Source organism: Cannabis sativa, chromosome 6 (assembly GCF_029168945.1).
Source record: "Cannabis sativa cultivar Pink pepper isolate KNU-18-1 chromosome 6, ASM2916894v1, whole genome shotgun sequence".
In the NCBI taxonomy this organism is placed as follows: domain Eukaryota; kingdom Viridiplantae; phylum Streptophyta; class Magnoliopsida; order Rosales; family Cannabaceae; genus Cannabis; species Cannabis sativa.
The window spans coordinates 58,276,508-58,293,426 of record NC_083606.1 but is presented as its reverse complement, the minus strand read 5'-3'; the positions used below and the strand labels follow the sequence as shown (position 1 = coordinate 58,293,426).

The 16,919-nt window shown below is 39.1% G+C and overlaps 1 protein-coding gene across 1 annotated transcript; it reads right to left on the bottom strand.

Annotated features, from left to right (window-relative positions):
• Nucleotides 1–9,745: 9,745 nt before the first annotated feature.
• On the bottom strand, nt 9,746–13,064 carry LOC115725759 (probable inactive purple acid phosphatase 28). Its single transcript, XM_030655367.2, has 3 exons — nt 12,592–13,064; nt 10,854–11,281; nt 9,746–10,482 (listed from the first exon to the last, which is right to left on the bottom strand). Exons 1-3 carry the CDS (start codon nt 12,929–12,931, stop codon nt 10,015–10,017), a joined length of 1,236 nt encoding a protein of 411 aa, XP_030511227.1. The 5' UTR covers nt 12,932–13,064; the 3' UTR covers nt 9,746–10,014.
• Between the last annotated feature and the right edge of the window lie 3,855 nt (nt 13,065–16,919).

Genomic DNA, 16,919 nt, shown 5'->3' with positions numbered 1-16,919 from the left:
CAGACGACCCCCAGAACCACGACCGGTCATTCGCCTTTTTCAATGGCATACGATTGTGAAGCGATGGTCCCGGTAGAAACATTATTCCCATCCCACAGGAGGACGACTTACGATCCAACCACGAATCGAGCTTTGCTTCAAGAGGCTTTGGATCAAGTCGAAGAACTCCAGGATGAATCTCAAATACGGATGGCAGCTTATCAGAAGAAGGTGACCAAGTATTTTAACTCTAAGGTTAAAAACAGAAAATTTGCTATTGGGGATATGGTCCTAAGAAGAGTCTTCCCAGCCACCCAGGAACCCAGAGTGGGGGTACTTGGGCCAAATTGGGAAGGACCATATGAAATCGAGGACGAAATCGGCTCCGGCACTTACAAGCTAAAAGGAATGGATGGAACCATTATGCCAAGAGCCTGGAATGCCGATCACCTCAGAAAATATTACCAGTAGCAAAACAATATAACTTAGACTTTGTTCAAAGAGTTTGTACCGTCCAAATGTATACCTCCTCAGGGGGGTACTAGGGTATACCGCACGGACAGACAGAAAACAAACTAAGTAAAATATCTTGACCCAAAGGGCAGGTCAAAAAGTATGCACAAAAATAAAAAGCATAAGTATAAAAATCCTGATCCAAAGGACAGGTCAAAAAAAAAAAGAGAAATATGTGGCAAAAGAGATCACATATAAATATCCTAGCCCACAGGGCAGGTCATATATATACAAGTGGCCCGGGGACAGGCCTTAAAATATTGTCTCCCCTTCAAATAAAAAACAGCTACATAAATATATTGTCTCAAGGTAGCTGTATGTAAGCAAATATATATAAAAAAGAAAAAATAAATAATAAGAGAAGTGCATGGAATCCTGGTTGTACTGGGTTAATCTCAAGCGGCTCAGTCAATACGCGGAGGAAGGCGAGGTCCGATACGCGCCTCTACCATGGCATCGAGCTTCTTCTTCTTCTCCCGAAATTTGGCAATCATTTCCTCAGGTTTGGGGTAGAAGGTAAGCTTGATATTCTGGTCGTTGGTAGACCAAGCCATGAAGACTCCATCATCGAAGCGCTTAGGGCACCGGCCGCAGGAAACGGGGGAGAGAAGCTCGGCTCTTTTTGCCTTCTTCGAGGCTTGTTCCTTGAAGTCCCTGAGCTCATTCAGCTCCGCGGCTAGAGCGGCCCTGGACTCTAAGTTTGCTTGGTGAGTTTCCTCTAAGGATCTCACCTTGGCAACCATCTCGTCCAAGGCTTCCCTGGCCTCCCGGAGCTCTCGCTTGGCCTTTGCAGCGGCCTCACTTTCCGCCCTCAACTCCTCTTGATGCTGGGCCTCCAGCCTGTCCCTCCGCTGGGCCTCATCCCGGATCATGGCCTCCGCCTGGGCTTCCCTCCGCTTGGCCTCCTCCTCATTGGCCTTGGCAGCAGCCTCCTGGCAAAGTTGCCTCTCCGCAGTGAGATCCTGAAGGACCTTCCTGACGTCGTTCATGTCCCCAAAATCAGACAGAACGAAGCCATGGTTAATTATGTTCTTGGAAAGGCGGCCAGCCTCAGCAGCAAGCTGAACAACAATACAAGTGTAAGAGAGAATCCCCAAAAAAGAAAAATAAAGGGAAAAGCAAGATTACAAAGCACTTACCACAGTGAGGGAGTGGCTGAGGTCCTGGACCTGGAAGATAGAGTTCAGGGAGGCACAAGTTGCGAACCGCTTAGGCGCGCATCGGGTAAGCTGAGAAGCAAACTCGCCGGTCATCTTCGCGGCGAAGGGAGCCAAGGTGGGCCCAAGGAAACGACGGAACCAGTCCGATAGGGGGTCCAAGTTTAGGTCCCACGGATCCTGGTACTCCGGGTTGTTGATGGTTTCTTGCACCTCAACCCGCAGAACCCTCCTAAGGGCTTCCACCTCGGCAAACCCCCGGGAGTATTCGTCCATGGCATAGTTATGCTTGGCTATCCGGAGCTCTTGCCTCGCCTCGTCTCCAGGAACCGGAGTCAGCACAATGTTGGGAGGAGCAGGATGCTCTTCCATGGGAGAGACCCCACCATCAAGGCTGTAGGCCGGAGTGTCAGCTCTCCGAGGCCGCTTGGGCTCTTCCTGGGCAATCATTTTGCCCTTACGCTTGCGAATCAAAGCAATTTCTTGCTCTTCTTCACTTTTTTCAACTTCCTCAGGAAGAGCCCGGAGCCCTCCTGCACCTTCTTTAACTTCCTCAGAAAAGCCCCATTGCTTTTCTTGACTTTCTCCCGGCAGCACCTCCTCGTCATCCACTAAATCAATAGTGTCGGGAGGAGCGCTGGAAGAAATCTTTAGAGCAGGGGCCATTGGGGAAGAAGTAAAGGCAGGAGGAGCCTCAGGAGTGTGAACCCCAGCAAGCTGATCCAAGATGGCGTCCATGGAGATACCTGCTACAATAAAAGAAAGCAAGTGTTAGAACATCCGTGGGAAACCACCAACACAAGGTATGGCAAATAAGCTAGTCCTACCCGGACTTCCTAATTCGGCCCTAGAAAAGTTCCAAACTTTTATGCTGGCAGCATCATCTCCGAGATAGCTGTCTGAAGGCCGGAACCAGCTGGATGTAATGTAAGCTGAAGGACCTAAGGGAACGGGCTCTGGAGGACCAGAACCCATCCGGGACCGACCTAGGAAATCTCCTAAGTTGAAAAATAAAATTCCTTCAAACGATCCCCTCACCGGGTCGAGGGCATCCTAAACCTATACAGACGCTCGTCGAACCCTACGGGCCTACGACTGGCATATTCGCCAACAGAAGGAACATAATGAATTACCAAAGGAGACTTACCGCCGGCGCCGGAAGTGCTGGCACCAGGAGCCCCAGTGTTTGGCTCTGGAACCGAAGGCTGTGGCCTGGGAGCCCTTCTCTCCGATGAATCCCCAATGTGAAGGGGCTTCCCGGCAATCGCCTGACTTCTTCTCTCCACCGGGCTCCCCACACGGAGCGCCCTCCCGGAAGCCGCCTAGGCCTTAGAGTACGCCTTCTCCTGGGCCTTCTGGTAGAGATACTCCTGCTATTTCTTCTCTGCCGTGGCGATGATCTCGTCCCGGAAGGTCTTCTCCGCGACCGGCGCCCTCACATTGGGACAGATGACCCGGGAGAGGTTAGAATCCTCCACGGATTGATGCGGAAGGATAAGTTTGGCCTTCCTACAATTCTCCGTGGTGACCAGACCCCCGACGTCGAGATCGGCCCGGTCGTAAGAGGCAAAGGCCTGGGCCCTCCGGAGAAAGGCCTGGGTAGGTGCAGTCCGTTCATATGGAGGGATCCTCACCCACTCAGTGAGGAGCTCCGGATGGTCCATTGCCCTAAATCCGGAGGAAAAGAAAAAGCGATGGCGATACTCCTTAACGTGAGTCTGCCTATTATACGGGACCACCCCTTCGTTAGCAGGGTGGGCCCGGAACCCATAAAAACTGTCCTTAAGTTTGTCCCCTTCTTGGGGACGAAAACAAGTTCATAAAAATACAAAATTTCCGCCGGGCGGGGAGATCCCCATCCTCGGGCGGCATAAAAAATAAATAAGCCTGAAAGCAGGCGGTAAGCTTGGGGAATGAGTTGGTATGGTGCAAGGCCGACAAAAACTAGAAAATTAACAAAGTAATCCTGAAGAGGAAGCATGGCACCGGCCATCAGGTGCGTTTGGCTCCAGGCTCCGAAGCCGCCGTAATTGTGGTTGGGCGTCTCCGCGTCGCGAGGTGGCCGATGGTAGGTTCCTGAGGTGGAAGGCTTGATGCCGGCGACCTCCACAATGTTCTCCAGTTGATGGGGGCAGGTCAGGGTGGAGTAAAGCTCAGCCGCTTCCCATCCGGTCGCCCGAGACTTATACCCCTCCTGGGCAACAGGTCCCAGGGAGACCTCCTCAAGGGGTAGCCATGCGCTTACCGCTTTTCTTTGAGGACTTGGAGCCAGAAGCAGACATTTTTCTATTCTGTAAAAAAGAGTAAAATTCCAGCAGTTAGGCCCCGTACCAAACCCTAAATTAAGAAAAAGGGAATGGGGGTCCCCTAACCGCTGGAAAGAGGCCCCCTCCGGACACGTGTCGCACAGGAAACCCTAGAAGGATTCCCTAGACAAGTGTCGGGTGCAGTAAACTCACAGAAGACGGCTTTACGCGATAAAGAAAACAGAAAGAAAAGTCTGTTCTATGCCCTAAGCAACCATTATACGAAGAACGTATGGCCTTCTACAAAGAAAATACACAATAACAACAGAGGCGTGACAATGGCAATCCTACCACTAGAGCAGTAAATTCAAACAGACTACGTGAAGGATTTAAACACTTGCATGCCCAGAAATTTCGAATGCAAACCCAGAAAAGAACAAACAGAATAAGTAATAGCATGCCATTCAGTAATAGAGCAAAGGATGCAAAAAAAAAAACTTATGATGAAGTGTTGAACTGGGGGTCCTGATGCAAGTCGAGTGAAGACGAGAAGGACTGGTAGCAACGAGCAAAGAAGAACTGGGAAAATCGCAAAGTGTTTGAAGGCTTTGTTCTAGGTCTGAGGATTTTCTCTCTAGGAAATTCGAGCAAAGTTGGCAAGAAATGGGAAGTAACCGAAATGAAGAAAAGATGGTGGCTTTTATAGGCAAAAAGGCATGAGGAACAGGCGTCATCACCTACCAATCGAACGGTGAGGGAAGCGAACGATTCAAATGCCCAAAGATCAACGGACCAGATTGATTTACAATAAAGGCGGTGGAAACGCTTGAGTGTCCGTCTGACACCATTAATGCGCCGTATCAATCAATGGGCGTGAAACGAATCGACCTCTGCAAGAAGTGAATCGCTGCATTAAATGCCATCATTAAATACACCCTCACGCGCTCTAAGCTCGTGCCAGGAAACCGAGGAGTCAACCGGAGGCACTTGAGCAAGCCTTGTTTCATTTTTCAAATAAACAAGGCTTGGGGGGTAAATGTTGCCCCTAATTTTGCCCAATATACGTGGACCAACCAGATGGGGACACGTGGATCAAGCAATTCACAATATTTGCTAAGTCTTTTATGCCATAAGGTAACGTCCTGGACGTAGGTCCCGGAGAAGGCACATGGAGCTAAGTTGCTCCCGGAAGCTCATATAACGCTAAGGCGTCTCCGCGAAGTGTCAGGTTTCTCCTGAGCAATCAAGTCGCATTAAATGTCGCATGGGAGGAAGCGTGTTGGGACTGCTACACGCAATAAAGTCTGACGGCACAACCTCCAACCAGCAGCGCCACAGTAATGATCATTTAAGTCTAGCGACGGCTACACTGTGAAGAGTCACGTCAGTCAAAAGTCAATAAGGACATTCCACATAAAAACCCTACAACACCTAGGGATTTGACCATGCATTACCCATGGTATATTCATTGGGAATACCCAACTTTATGGATACTTACAGATACACTTGTAAGGACAATTCTAGGGATTACCCCACCAAAAACACTATAAATACCCCCTCAAAGCTCATTAAATGGGATCGAGAATCTTGGGCTGCATATGAGCAAGTAGAGTAAATACTCACCAAGAACATTCTCTGTATTTATAAGGGTGAAATTCTCCCAAGTATAATCTCTATATTAAATACATCCATAAATAACAAAGACTCGTGGACTAAGGCTCATTAACGCCCCAACCACGTAAAAATCTCTCTCTCACTTTCTTACAGCTCCATAATTTTATAATATTTTATTAGTTGCCGAAAATCTCGGTCAACAGTGGCGATTCGGGACCATGTACCTATAATTCTAAGCTCCAATAAATTAGATTATTTATCGAGTCTCATCAACCAAATAATCTTTGTTTATTAATTGCATGATTACTCCACTATAAATATGCAATTGCACTCTTAGTAATCATAGAATTACATTTACTGAGTTAACTGCAGCGTCCATTGATACAATTAATTCCAGTGATTAGCCCTCTATGTGTTAGTTTGTAATTAGTTTTGGTCAAATTACTGTTTTACTCTTATAATTACTTCTTGATCCTTTAGTACCATTAATTCACTAGTAGAAGTATAATTTAGGTCCCATCTAAATTTGTGCACAAATTTTCAGTTCTAGAATTAACACTTAAAGGGAACCAACATTTAATCTATTAGGAAAGTTAAGATTCTATAATTGCAGATCATGTTTCCAGCCATCCATATTATTAGATTCCCAAAATAGAAGTTGTAAGAATCATCTTCTTTGAGAAACTTTAACAAGTGAATCAAAGAAACTAATAACATGAACATGAGTTCATAATTACTCAGGATTTAGGCCGATCTACTAATGATCATCGTTATAATATGAATTCAGTCTTTATAGTAAAGGGCATGTTAGATAAAGACAACTTTATTCATATCGGTCATTGTCATATATAATCTCTATTATATACAACACCTTCACTTTAATGTCATACTACATCCGTAATTTGAACCGAGATTACTTGTACCGAAGAACGGGCATCAGTGAACCGTATTAGCAACCACTGATTAAAGATTTCATAACTTTAATATGTTGCTGACTATTTTATTCATGGCTAAGTGATCTTAGTTCTTTGTACAGCTCCAAGTCACAACCTCATATATGAATAAGAAATTCGATATTCATATATAAATTATTTAATAATAAATATTAATAATTTAATATTCATGTATATATTAAAATGTTCAACTCTTTATTAATAATAAAAAAAATTTCTTTATAGGCTTTTCAAGAAATAAACCCTAAAAATCTCCCACTTACCCTATAAGCAATCTGGGCATCTCCCTTAGTCCCATATTAGTTATATGACCCATAAAAAATTTTGTTGGTAGCGTCTTTATGAATGGATTTGCCAAGTTATGTTCTGATGCAATCTTTAAGACCGTCATATCACCTCTTTCTACTATATCTCTTAGTAGATGGTACATTCTCTCAATGTTCTTGCCTCTTGTGACTCGTTGGTTCCTTGGAGTTGGCCACTGGTCCACTATTGTCACAATAGAGCACCAGTAGTTTTCTACTTCTGGAACTACTTCTAGAGCAGTGTAGAATTTCTTCAACCAAATCGCTTCCTTAGCTGCTTTGCAAGTTGCTCTATATTTGACTTCCATGGTTGAATCTACAATACTGGTTTGCTTAATGCTTCTCCAAACTATAGCTCCTCCACCAAGAGTAAATACTGACCTAGATGTCGTCTTTCGACCCTCTTTGTATGATTGAAAATCAAAATTAGTATATCCAGTAGGATTCAACTCTCCACTAGAATATACAAGTATGGAATCTCGAATTCTTCGAAGATACTTAAGAATGTGCTTTACAATTATCCAGTGTTCCAAACTTGGATTAGATTGATAATGACTAATAATCCCTACAATGTATCATATGTCAAGCCTTTTACACAACATTGCATACATCAAGCTCCCAACTACTGATGCATAAGGGTACTTTTTCATGTCTTTTTCCTCTTTGAGGAGTTTCTAGACATTGATCCTTACATAGAGTAATTCCATGTCTGGACTATAATTGTCCTTTCTTGGAATTCTCCATTGAGAATCCTTTTAGCACCTTATCAATATAAGTTACTTAAGAAAGTGCTAATATTCTTCACTTTCTATCTCTATAGATTTTGATCCCAAGAACATAGCTTGCTTCTCCCAAATCCTTATAGGAATTTATCGGTTAACCACTTTTTTACGTCTGATAATCTTTCTCAATTGTTTCCAATAAGTAGAATGCCATCAACATAATAGAGCTAGGAATACCACTACATCACCTTTACTGTATTTGTATACACATGCTCCGTCTTCATTTTGTTCGAAGTCATACTCTTTAATAGTCTTATTAAAGGTAATATTCTATAATCTAAAGGCTTGCTTCAATCTATAAATGGATTTAAGAAACTTCCACACCTTTCAATCTTTCCATGGTACCCTTTTGGTTGTTCTATATAAATGACTTCATCAAGATCGCCATTTAGAAAAGCAGTCTTGACATCTATTTGCCATATCTCATAATTTTAAGTGGTAGCTATGGAAAGAAGAATGTGAATGGATTTAAGCATTGCCAAAGGAGAGAAGGTTTCATCATAATTGACGCCTTCTCGTTGTGTGTAGCCTTTGGCTACACGCCTACCTTTAAATGTCTCTACCTTCCCTTCAACATTTTTCTTCTTCTTGAAAATCCACTTACACCCTATGGGCGTAATATCCTCAGGTAGAGTTTCATATTCCCTGACTTTGTTGATGCACATGGAATTCATATCTTAATCCATGGAATTATTCTACTTGTCTGAGTCAGGGTCTTCCATTGCTTCTTCGTAAGTTAATGGATAGTCCTTGTCTGTTTTAGAGACAAGAACATGTGCTTCTATTCATTGATGGGGTAAAATACAATTTATATTGACTTTGGGCCAATTAGGTGAGGTCCCGTTTAAAGGATAACAATCGTCTGTACTCGTGGAGACCATTTGATAGTGACAGTTGTCGTGTGCAACCAATTATGTACAATAACTGTCAGAGAATATGGCATTGGACAAAAAGATATGCTCCTTTTGGTGGTGCACGCACCCCCCAGGTATGACGTAGGGGATAAACCTCTGACTTGGTGAGACCCTGTGTTTAGAGGATGCCACGTAGGATGATTTCTAGATGCCTCCAGATGTCATTTGAGTTGCCAATTCTGGATTACCCCATGAGGGTATCTGAATGTGCTCTACTAGGCCCTTCGCCTTCTTGAGTAGATAGCTCTTCTGAAACTCTGAAAGTCTAATTTTATCATGTCTGTAGGTTGGATTCATCTCCGAATCTGGAGCTGTGATCTGACTTCGTGGTGAGTTGATTCACTAACTTAATTGGGACTGATAATAGGCTCGTCTTGGTTAATCTTAGATCTTGAAAGTACACGTGTCACTTATCTAGAAACACGAATACTAATATTAAGAATTCGTCATAGTTAAAAAAAAAAAATCAGTCATATATCAACAAATAATATGGTTTAATTATATATTTTTTTTTCTAACAAATTACTCTTTTTGAGGTGTTCATATTGGAATCACCAAAATTAATTGCTTGAAAAATTTCGCAAGTTACCAATCAATTGGAGGATGCCATTCTTTGGTCTTTTTTTCTTTCTTTTTCGCTGATGCAACTCTCTTTCAATTGATTATTCAATCCTCTCCAAAAAAACAAAAAATAATTAGTTTCATTCAATTTTTTTTAATGAATGACTTTATTCAAAATAATCATAATCTTATTCAATCTATTTGTGCCTTTTTTGTTTGATAAAGCTTCTTTTTTCTTTTAACTTTATTTTTTTTCTTCTCTAATTGTCGTTTGTTTTGCTTTATTGTTTTATCTTATAATTTAGGGATAGTATATATTGAAGAGAAAAAAAATATACAGTATGGCCATTTTGTTTCATTTTATTTCCATTCTATCTCTATGTGACTTATCCATTAGGATACTTATAAATAATTTCGAGAACGATTCTATCAACTCTATCATTGAATCTGTGGTCTTTTTTACTTCAATCATTGTTGAAGTCACTGGTGTCTTCTTCACGCTCGACAATTAAAGCTTCAATCTATTCAATAAGGACGTGGGTCTATGTAAAAATGGCTTCCACAATCTTGGATTGTCTTGTTTATCCTAATTAATGTAATTAAAATTCTTTGAGTCGGTTGAATGTTTCCTATGATAGCATTCCTTTTTACTATTTTGCTAAATAAATAATGACAAGAGTCATGTAGTGAATATGCAACACTACCATACACAATATTAAAATTTTCTTTTGAACCAAACATTATTCAAAATCAACATAAAACAATCCTAAACTAGGTACCGTGTAAAGTAATTGAACAATAATAAGGTTTCTGCTTTGTTTTTCTTTTGTATGATCATCACATCAAGCAGGATTTATAAGTTGAACAACAAGCATTATTACAAACGACTAAATCAAGGCTGCAATGCTGTGTAAACAAAAACAACTGCATTGGAAGTATGTACAGCATACTGGCATGGTTTGCATCAAGTTTTCCTGTTTCCCGATCGAATTATTCTCGACCATGATCGCTACTCCACAGAATTTGCTCATCTATCTTGCTGAAATTGTCATCGTCAAGACGCTTCCATGTCTTGATCTGCTCCACTCCCATCCAAGCATTTTCTCCTTTACCCAGTTCTGCTAATATAACCCTTGCTCTCCTAGGCCACCCGTACTTTCCATAACCATGGTATCCAAAGCCCCCACCATAGCAAAACCATATGCCATCTAGATTTCCACAAAAATCATTTTTGTGATCATGACCCATGAACACACCCTTCACATCTCCCATGGAGACTAGGGTCTGTAGAACACCTGAGTTCACTGATGAGCATGCCACTGCCTCCTGAAACTGACCTATAAATGTTTTATAGTACAGCTGACGAACTTCTGGGATCGGAATGTGGAAAAACGCTAGGGCTGGTGGTGTGGGGAGTGTCAATGGACTAAGCGATCGATTAGTACACTTCTTTGGGCCCTGTTAGTGTGTGACCTACAACAATTTAATGAAATCTAAATCTAGGAAACCTAACAGTCATTCACATATATGATGTTGAATAACAAGGAAATATATGAAACAATTATATTTAGCTATAAAATCGGATTCGTGCAAAGTAGGGTAGAATTTAAAAGAATTCAACAGAACTTATCAGAGAGAGTGAATTCATTGCATTAGGCCAACCATGATTGACAGATTGCCTTTACCTTTTCATATTAATTTTGTAAATAATTATTAAGTTTAGTAATATTCTAATCACTCGTGCGGTAAAGAAGGGAAAAAAAAAGGTTAGTTAGAATCAATCAAACGATAAATTTTTTTGTAGCTGTTTTTAGTGTTATTTCTTGTACCTGGGATCTTTTCGAAGCATAATAAAGCCAACGGAGTTGAGATTCCTTAATCCATCCATATGTTCGAATTCCTTTAACTGTCTCCCTATCTCCACTGTCAAGAAAGAAAAGATTGAGTACACTGCTGTTAGCCAAATGGGAACCTGGGGCACCAAACACTCTTAGATTATAATTCCCAAACCCATCAATGGTTTCTCGTTTGCCTGTTTTAGCAGCATTTGAAAGTTCTTCAACTGAGGGGTTGATTTGTGAGACTGAATAATCCAAGAGTGAGATGAAAGACATTAATTCTTCACGATTCATAGTAGATTCTTGATCATGATTTCCTAGAATTGCTGCCCAAGGAATTCCAGATTCCATAGCAGGACGAAACGCACCAAAAAGAGATTCAGCTGCATCAGTAGCACTTGACCCGAATATATTGTCCCCTGACACATGTACCAGTAAAATAACTTTTCTTGAAAAAGAAAAAGATCTACCACATTTCTCAATAAAAAAAAAATCATTCTTGTCTCAAAGCTATCATTCGAAACAAATCAAGCAAGTAACAAAGAAGTCATTATAGTATGGTTAAATATTTAGGCAGATCAAACTGTCATTTTTACTGTCATTTTTACTTATCTTAGCAAGTAACATTTGGCATATCTATTTCCATCCAATCAATGAACAATTCCTTTATTCTTCTCAGCTGAATAAAATGCAATTGACAACAATATTCATAGGGCTAAGCAATGACATTAATGCATATACTATGCAACTAAGTTAATCTTCTAAATAAAATAGAGAGAAGAGGGTTTGAAAATATGAATCAAATAACTTAAAATAAATAAATAAAAAAAACAATGATAAAAATCTGATTCTAAAAAATGCAAAAAGGCAGCCAACGATACCAGAACAACTAGTAAAGTTAAAAGTATTCAAAAATTGAAAAACAAAGTTCTTTTCCACGAGAGAACATAAATAAGTAAATGAAATTTGATTTGGGCCATATCTATGTCGAGATAAGCTTATTATGCATTATATGTGTGTCACTGGCATGAACTTAGTCTTATGGAATCAAACCATACAGATGCTCAAATTTTGGAAGGCACATTTACCATGCAGCTTTCATCTAAGGTCAAAGGCTGGTGCTTTACATGTTACTTTGTAAACGATGCAGGATTTGTTTTTTCAGAAAAAAATCTTAAAAACTTTGGGGAACAACATTTTCAATATATAGAATTTTTTTATTTTTATTTTTGCTTAATTGGAAAGCCAAACTTCCACACAGAATAAATCAAAGTTAAGTTTCAATGGGGAGATTCTAAACAATTACCTAGATAATAATATCTTGATAAGCTTACTATGACCAAGGTCAAAGTATGTTTCAACTTCCAGGTGTTCCAACGATCTGATAATAATTTAATGCAAAATTTGAGTTACAGATTATCCACCTTCCATTTGGAAACAATATCTTAATCCATAACCATTCAGTGTGAATAGGACAATGTTCTAAGTTAAGCTCTAGCTTTGTTGAAAGTGGTATAAAAATTAGCTAGCTTTTTTCTAAATTAAACAAAAGAATCATAATAACATTACAAAAATGGAAACTAGTCCAAAATCAGGATCTAATCAAATGAGATGAACCAGGTATGTTAACTGTTATATACGTCTACTACCTACTTTCCTTTAATAGCAAATACAATCAATACAATTTATACAAAGCACATGTAAAAACCAAGTACTGATTCATTCATACCTGTAAAAGCAATGAAATCAGGGTTTTCAGCTTGGATCATTCTGCGCAAAAACCAAGTAGAGTTTAGATCGGAGCAATGGCGGAAGCCGGAGATGGGAATGTCACGGCAGCGAGAAGTGGGTCCGTTGCCGTAGTGCAAATCAGCAACCTGGAGGATTTTGAAAGTGCCATCGGGACGGAAGCGAAGGGGATGAGGAGGGTTCTTCTTGATGCGAAGAAGAAGATGGGATTCATGGGGGAGGAGAACGTTGGAGTGGAGGAGGTAGAGAATGGCATAGATGAAGAACAAGTAGAGTAATGAAAAAACTGAGTGGTTCCATTTTTGAGTTGCAGACTCCATTCTAGTAATGAACAAGTCTTGGTTTGTTTTGTTTTGTTTGATAAAAATAACACTTTCTTTCAGCTCTTCTTCATTATAAGTTTAAGTAATTAGTTCTAATTAATACACCTGTTAATTTAAGAGTTTGTTAAATGAACCTTCAAAAATCCAACCATAGGCATATATTATGATTAAATCAGCCCTTTAACTATATTTACTACTATATTCTATTTTTTCCTTTTTTTTTTTTTTGGAATAACCACTATATACTTTCAAAAATACTACATTCAATTACTACTATATTTGGATTTTTTTTTTGTTACGATACTATATATGGAAAATTGTGAGTTGTAGTTAGGGGTGTTTATTAGACCATATTCAATATTTTTAGGTCTATACAAATCCGATTCAATTATATATTGGAGATTAGATTTTACCATCCGATCTGATTCAATTAATTTCAGTTATCCAATCGATCCAACATCCATTGGATATTGGATTAGATCGGTTCTATCCGTTAGATGTATTTCATATATATTTATTGGTTTAATTTGGGTTTATTCAATATTTTAGACATAGTATTTTTTGGATCGGATCGGATCCATCTAATATTTTAGGTCCAGTATGTATTAAATTGGATTGGATCTATCCAATCCAAGAAAAAAAGAGTAAAATTTTAATATTAATTTTTATATATATGCATATATATATATATATATTTTACCTATAACAATATAAAATTTAATTATTCATTCAAACTAAATGAAAATACTAATTAGTTCGATTGAAAGTTGGATGTATTGGATTTTTAGACACCCCATCCAACATCCGATCTGATCCGATTGGATATTCAAAAATAACATCCGATCCGATCCGATCACAATTGGATTGTTGAGGATGCTTGGGTAAATTTTGTTAATGATAGTTACAGTAGCAATTTTTAGCATTACATTCACAAGTAGAGGCAATGTGTCAATCATCTTAAATCCTGGAATAAAAAGCATAACTATTTGTTTGGATCTAGAATTTCCCAACTTACTAATGAAATTGATAGTCTTCAGAATAAGCTTTCTCTTAACCAGAATGATTCTCTTAGGCTTGGCCATCTTAAGTCTGCTTTAGATGCTATGCTTTTCAAAGAGGAAGTCTATTGGAGGCAAAGGGCTAGGGTTAAGTGGTTAAAGGCTGGTGATAAAAATACAAAAAAATTTCACAAGCATGCCTCTTTTCCTAGGAAGTCTAATACTATAAAATATAACAATGATAAAGATGGTGTTATAATTAATACTCAGGATGGTATAGTTGACCTTATCACCTCTTACTTTCAAAATCTATTCTCTTGTCAGGGCAGTGAACTTGAGGCTACGACCACTATCTTCTCTTCTTTGAGTTCTGGGCTCGAGGAATGTGATATCAGTTTCCTTGAAAAAGATTTTACAGCTGATGAAGTCAAAAGGGTTGTGTTTCAAATCTTTGGGGATAAAGTTGTGGGTCTTAATGGTCTTAATGCCTATTTATATTAGAGAAATTGGTCTGTTTTAGGAGCTGACTTCATTGATGTAGTGTTGGATTGTCTCAATAATGGGGTTGATTTTGTTGAAATTAATACCACGTTGATTGTTCTTATCCCTATAAAGCAGCGTGCTAACTCCCTTAAGGATTTTAGGCCTATTAGTCTCTGTACTACTTTTTACAAAGTCATTTCTAAAGTCTTATCTAATAGGCTTAAGCTTGTTTTGAATAAAATTATCTCCCCTCATCAAAGTGTTTTCTATTGTGGTCGAAACATTTTTGATAATATCCTTTTAGCTAATGAGCTCATTTATGCTATTAATAATAGACGCATTGGCAAAACTGGGTGGGCTGCTATTAAGCTTGATATGTCCAAAGCTTTTAACAGAGTTGAATGGAATTTTCTTAGAAGTATCATGTACCATTTTAATTTCCCTATCAATTTTGTTTCTAACATTATGAAATGCTTGTCCACTGCTATTATCTCTTTCTCTGTTAATGGACAAGTTGCTGGTAAGGTTATACCTACCAGGGGTTTAAGACTGGGAGACCCCCTTTCCCCTTATTTATTTATCCTTTGCTCTGAAGGGCTTTCTGCCATTCTTCGAAATTTCCAGAATAGGAAGCTCCTTAAAGGTATTGCCATCTCAAGGAATGCACCTCACATTTCCCATATTTTTTTGCGGATGATAGCATATTTTTTTGTTTGGATAACCGAAACTCTTGTAATGCCTTAAACATTGCTCTTAATATTTATTCGAAAGCTTCTGGTCAAGTTGTTAATTTTGATAAATCATCTATTCTCTTTTCCCCTAATACGCATGATAGTGTGTGTGCCTTGTTTTCCCAAACTTTTCATTCGGATAATAAGCCTTTTATTACTAAATATCTTGGTCTCCCCCAATGTCTCTCTCGATCTAAATAACAATCTTTTGCTTTTCTTAAGGATAAAGTGTTATATGTTGTCCACTCATGGCATCACAAATGGTTCTCTAAGGATGGCAAAGAAACCTTAATCAAGGTTGTCCTTCAAGATATTCCCTCTTATGCAATGGCCTAATTTTGTCTCCCTACTAAAATTTGTAAAGAAATTGAGTCTATTGTGTCAAGATTTTGGTGGGGGTCCTCTGCTGATGACAGATCTGTTCATTAGAAAAACTGGCAGGCTATTTGTCAATCCAAGTTCATGGGAGGGTTAGGTTTCAGGTCTTTGACACATTTTAATCAAGCTATGCTTGCTAAGCAAGCTTGGAGAATTCTTAAATGTCCAAATTCCTTGCTCGATGTAACTCTGAAAGCTCAGTATTTTCCCCATTCTTCCATTTTGGATGTTGTCTGTCGTCATAGTCCTTCCTTCTCCCGGAGAAGTATACTTTGGGGTAGGGACTTGCTAAAGAAATGGCTTATTTGGAAAATAAGGAATGGACATACCATCAATACAATAAAAGATCGTTGGCTTCCTGGTTTTGGTCTAAACTATAACTCCTCATTACATCCTCTCCCTTCTCCCAATCTGTTTTTTTTTTTATTTTCCCCTTTAGTTCCTGGGATCTTGGCAACTTGAGACATTATTTTGATAACAACCTTATTGATAGTATTTTAGATATTCATATTGCTGGCCATATCTATAATGATGACCTGGTGTGGGGGAAAGACAACTCTGGTATCTTTAGTATAAAAACTGCTTATCATCTTGCTGTGAGCTCTAGAGATTTTCCCTCCTCTTCTTTTAATGATAATAAGTAATTTTGGTCAAAGCTTTGGTCTTCTTTTGTGCCCCCCGTAAGGTGAAGTATTTTGTCTGGCATGTGATTTCCGATTCCATACCTGTAGCTGCTAAACTTTTTACTAGACACATAATTCCTTCTCCCATCTGCTTTTTCTGCCACACAAAATTAGAAACAGTTACAAATACTTTCCTTGAATGTTCTAGAACAAAAATTGCTTGGAAGCACTCACCATTCTATAATTATTATGTTGTAAATAAATTACTTAATATTATTGCTTTTATCACTTGAGCTTTTGAAACTTTTGATAAGTGTGTTTTGGCTACCTTTTTATGTTTCCTTTGGATGCTTTAGAATCAAATAAATAATATTTTTCATCATAGAAAGTGTTTACCTCCAATGCTTCTTTATGATCATGCAGCCACTTACTTACAGGGATTTGACCAAGCTCATGGCCACTAAAAATAGACAACAAAACCAAACTGATGTCAGGCAGCCTGCTCAATCTACTTTTGGCATGTTCAAAGTTAATACTGATGCTGCTTTGGACAGTATTTTGAAGAAACATAGTTTGGGGATTGTGGCATGAGATGGATATGGTAAATCGATAACAGGTGTAATTACTCCTATAGCTGGTAACGTGTCACCTGAAGTTGCTGAGGCTAAGGCCCTTTTATCGGCCTTGCAGTGGATTCAAGCAATTAAGCTTCCTGTTGGTATCATTGAGATTGATTATAAAAGTTTAGTGGATAAGATTTATAGTGAGTATT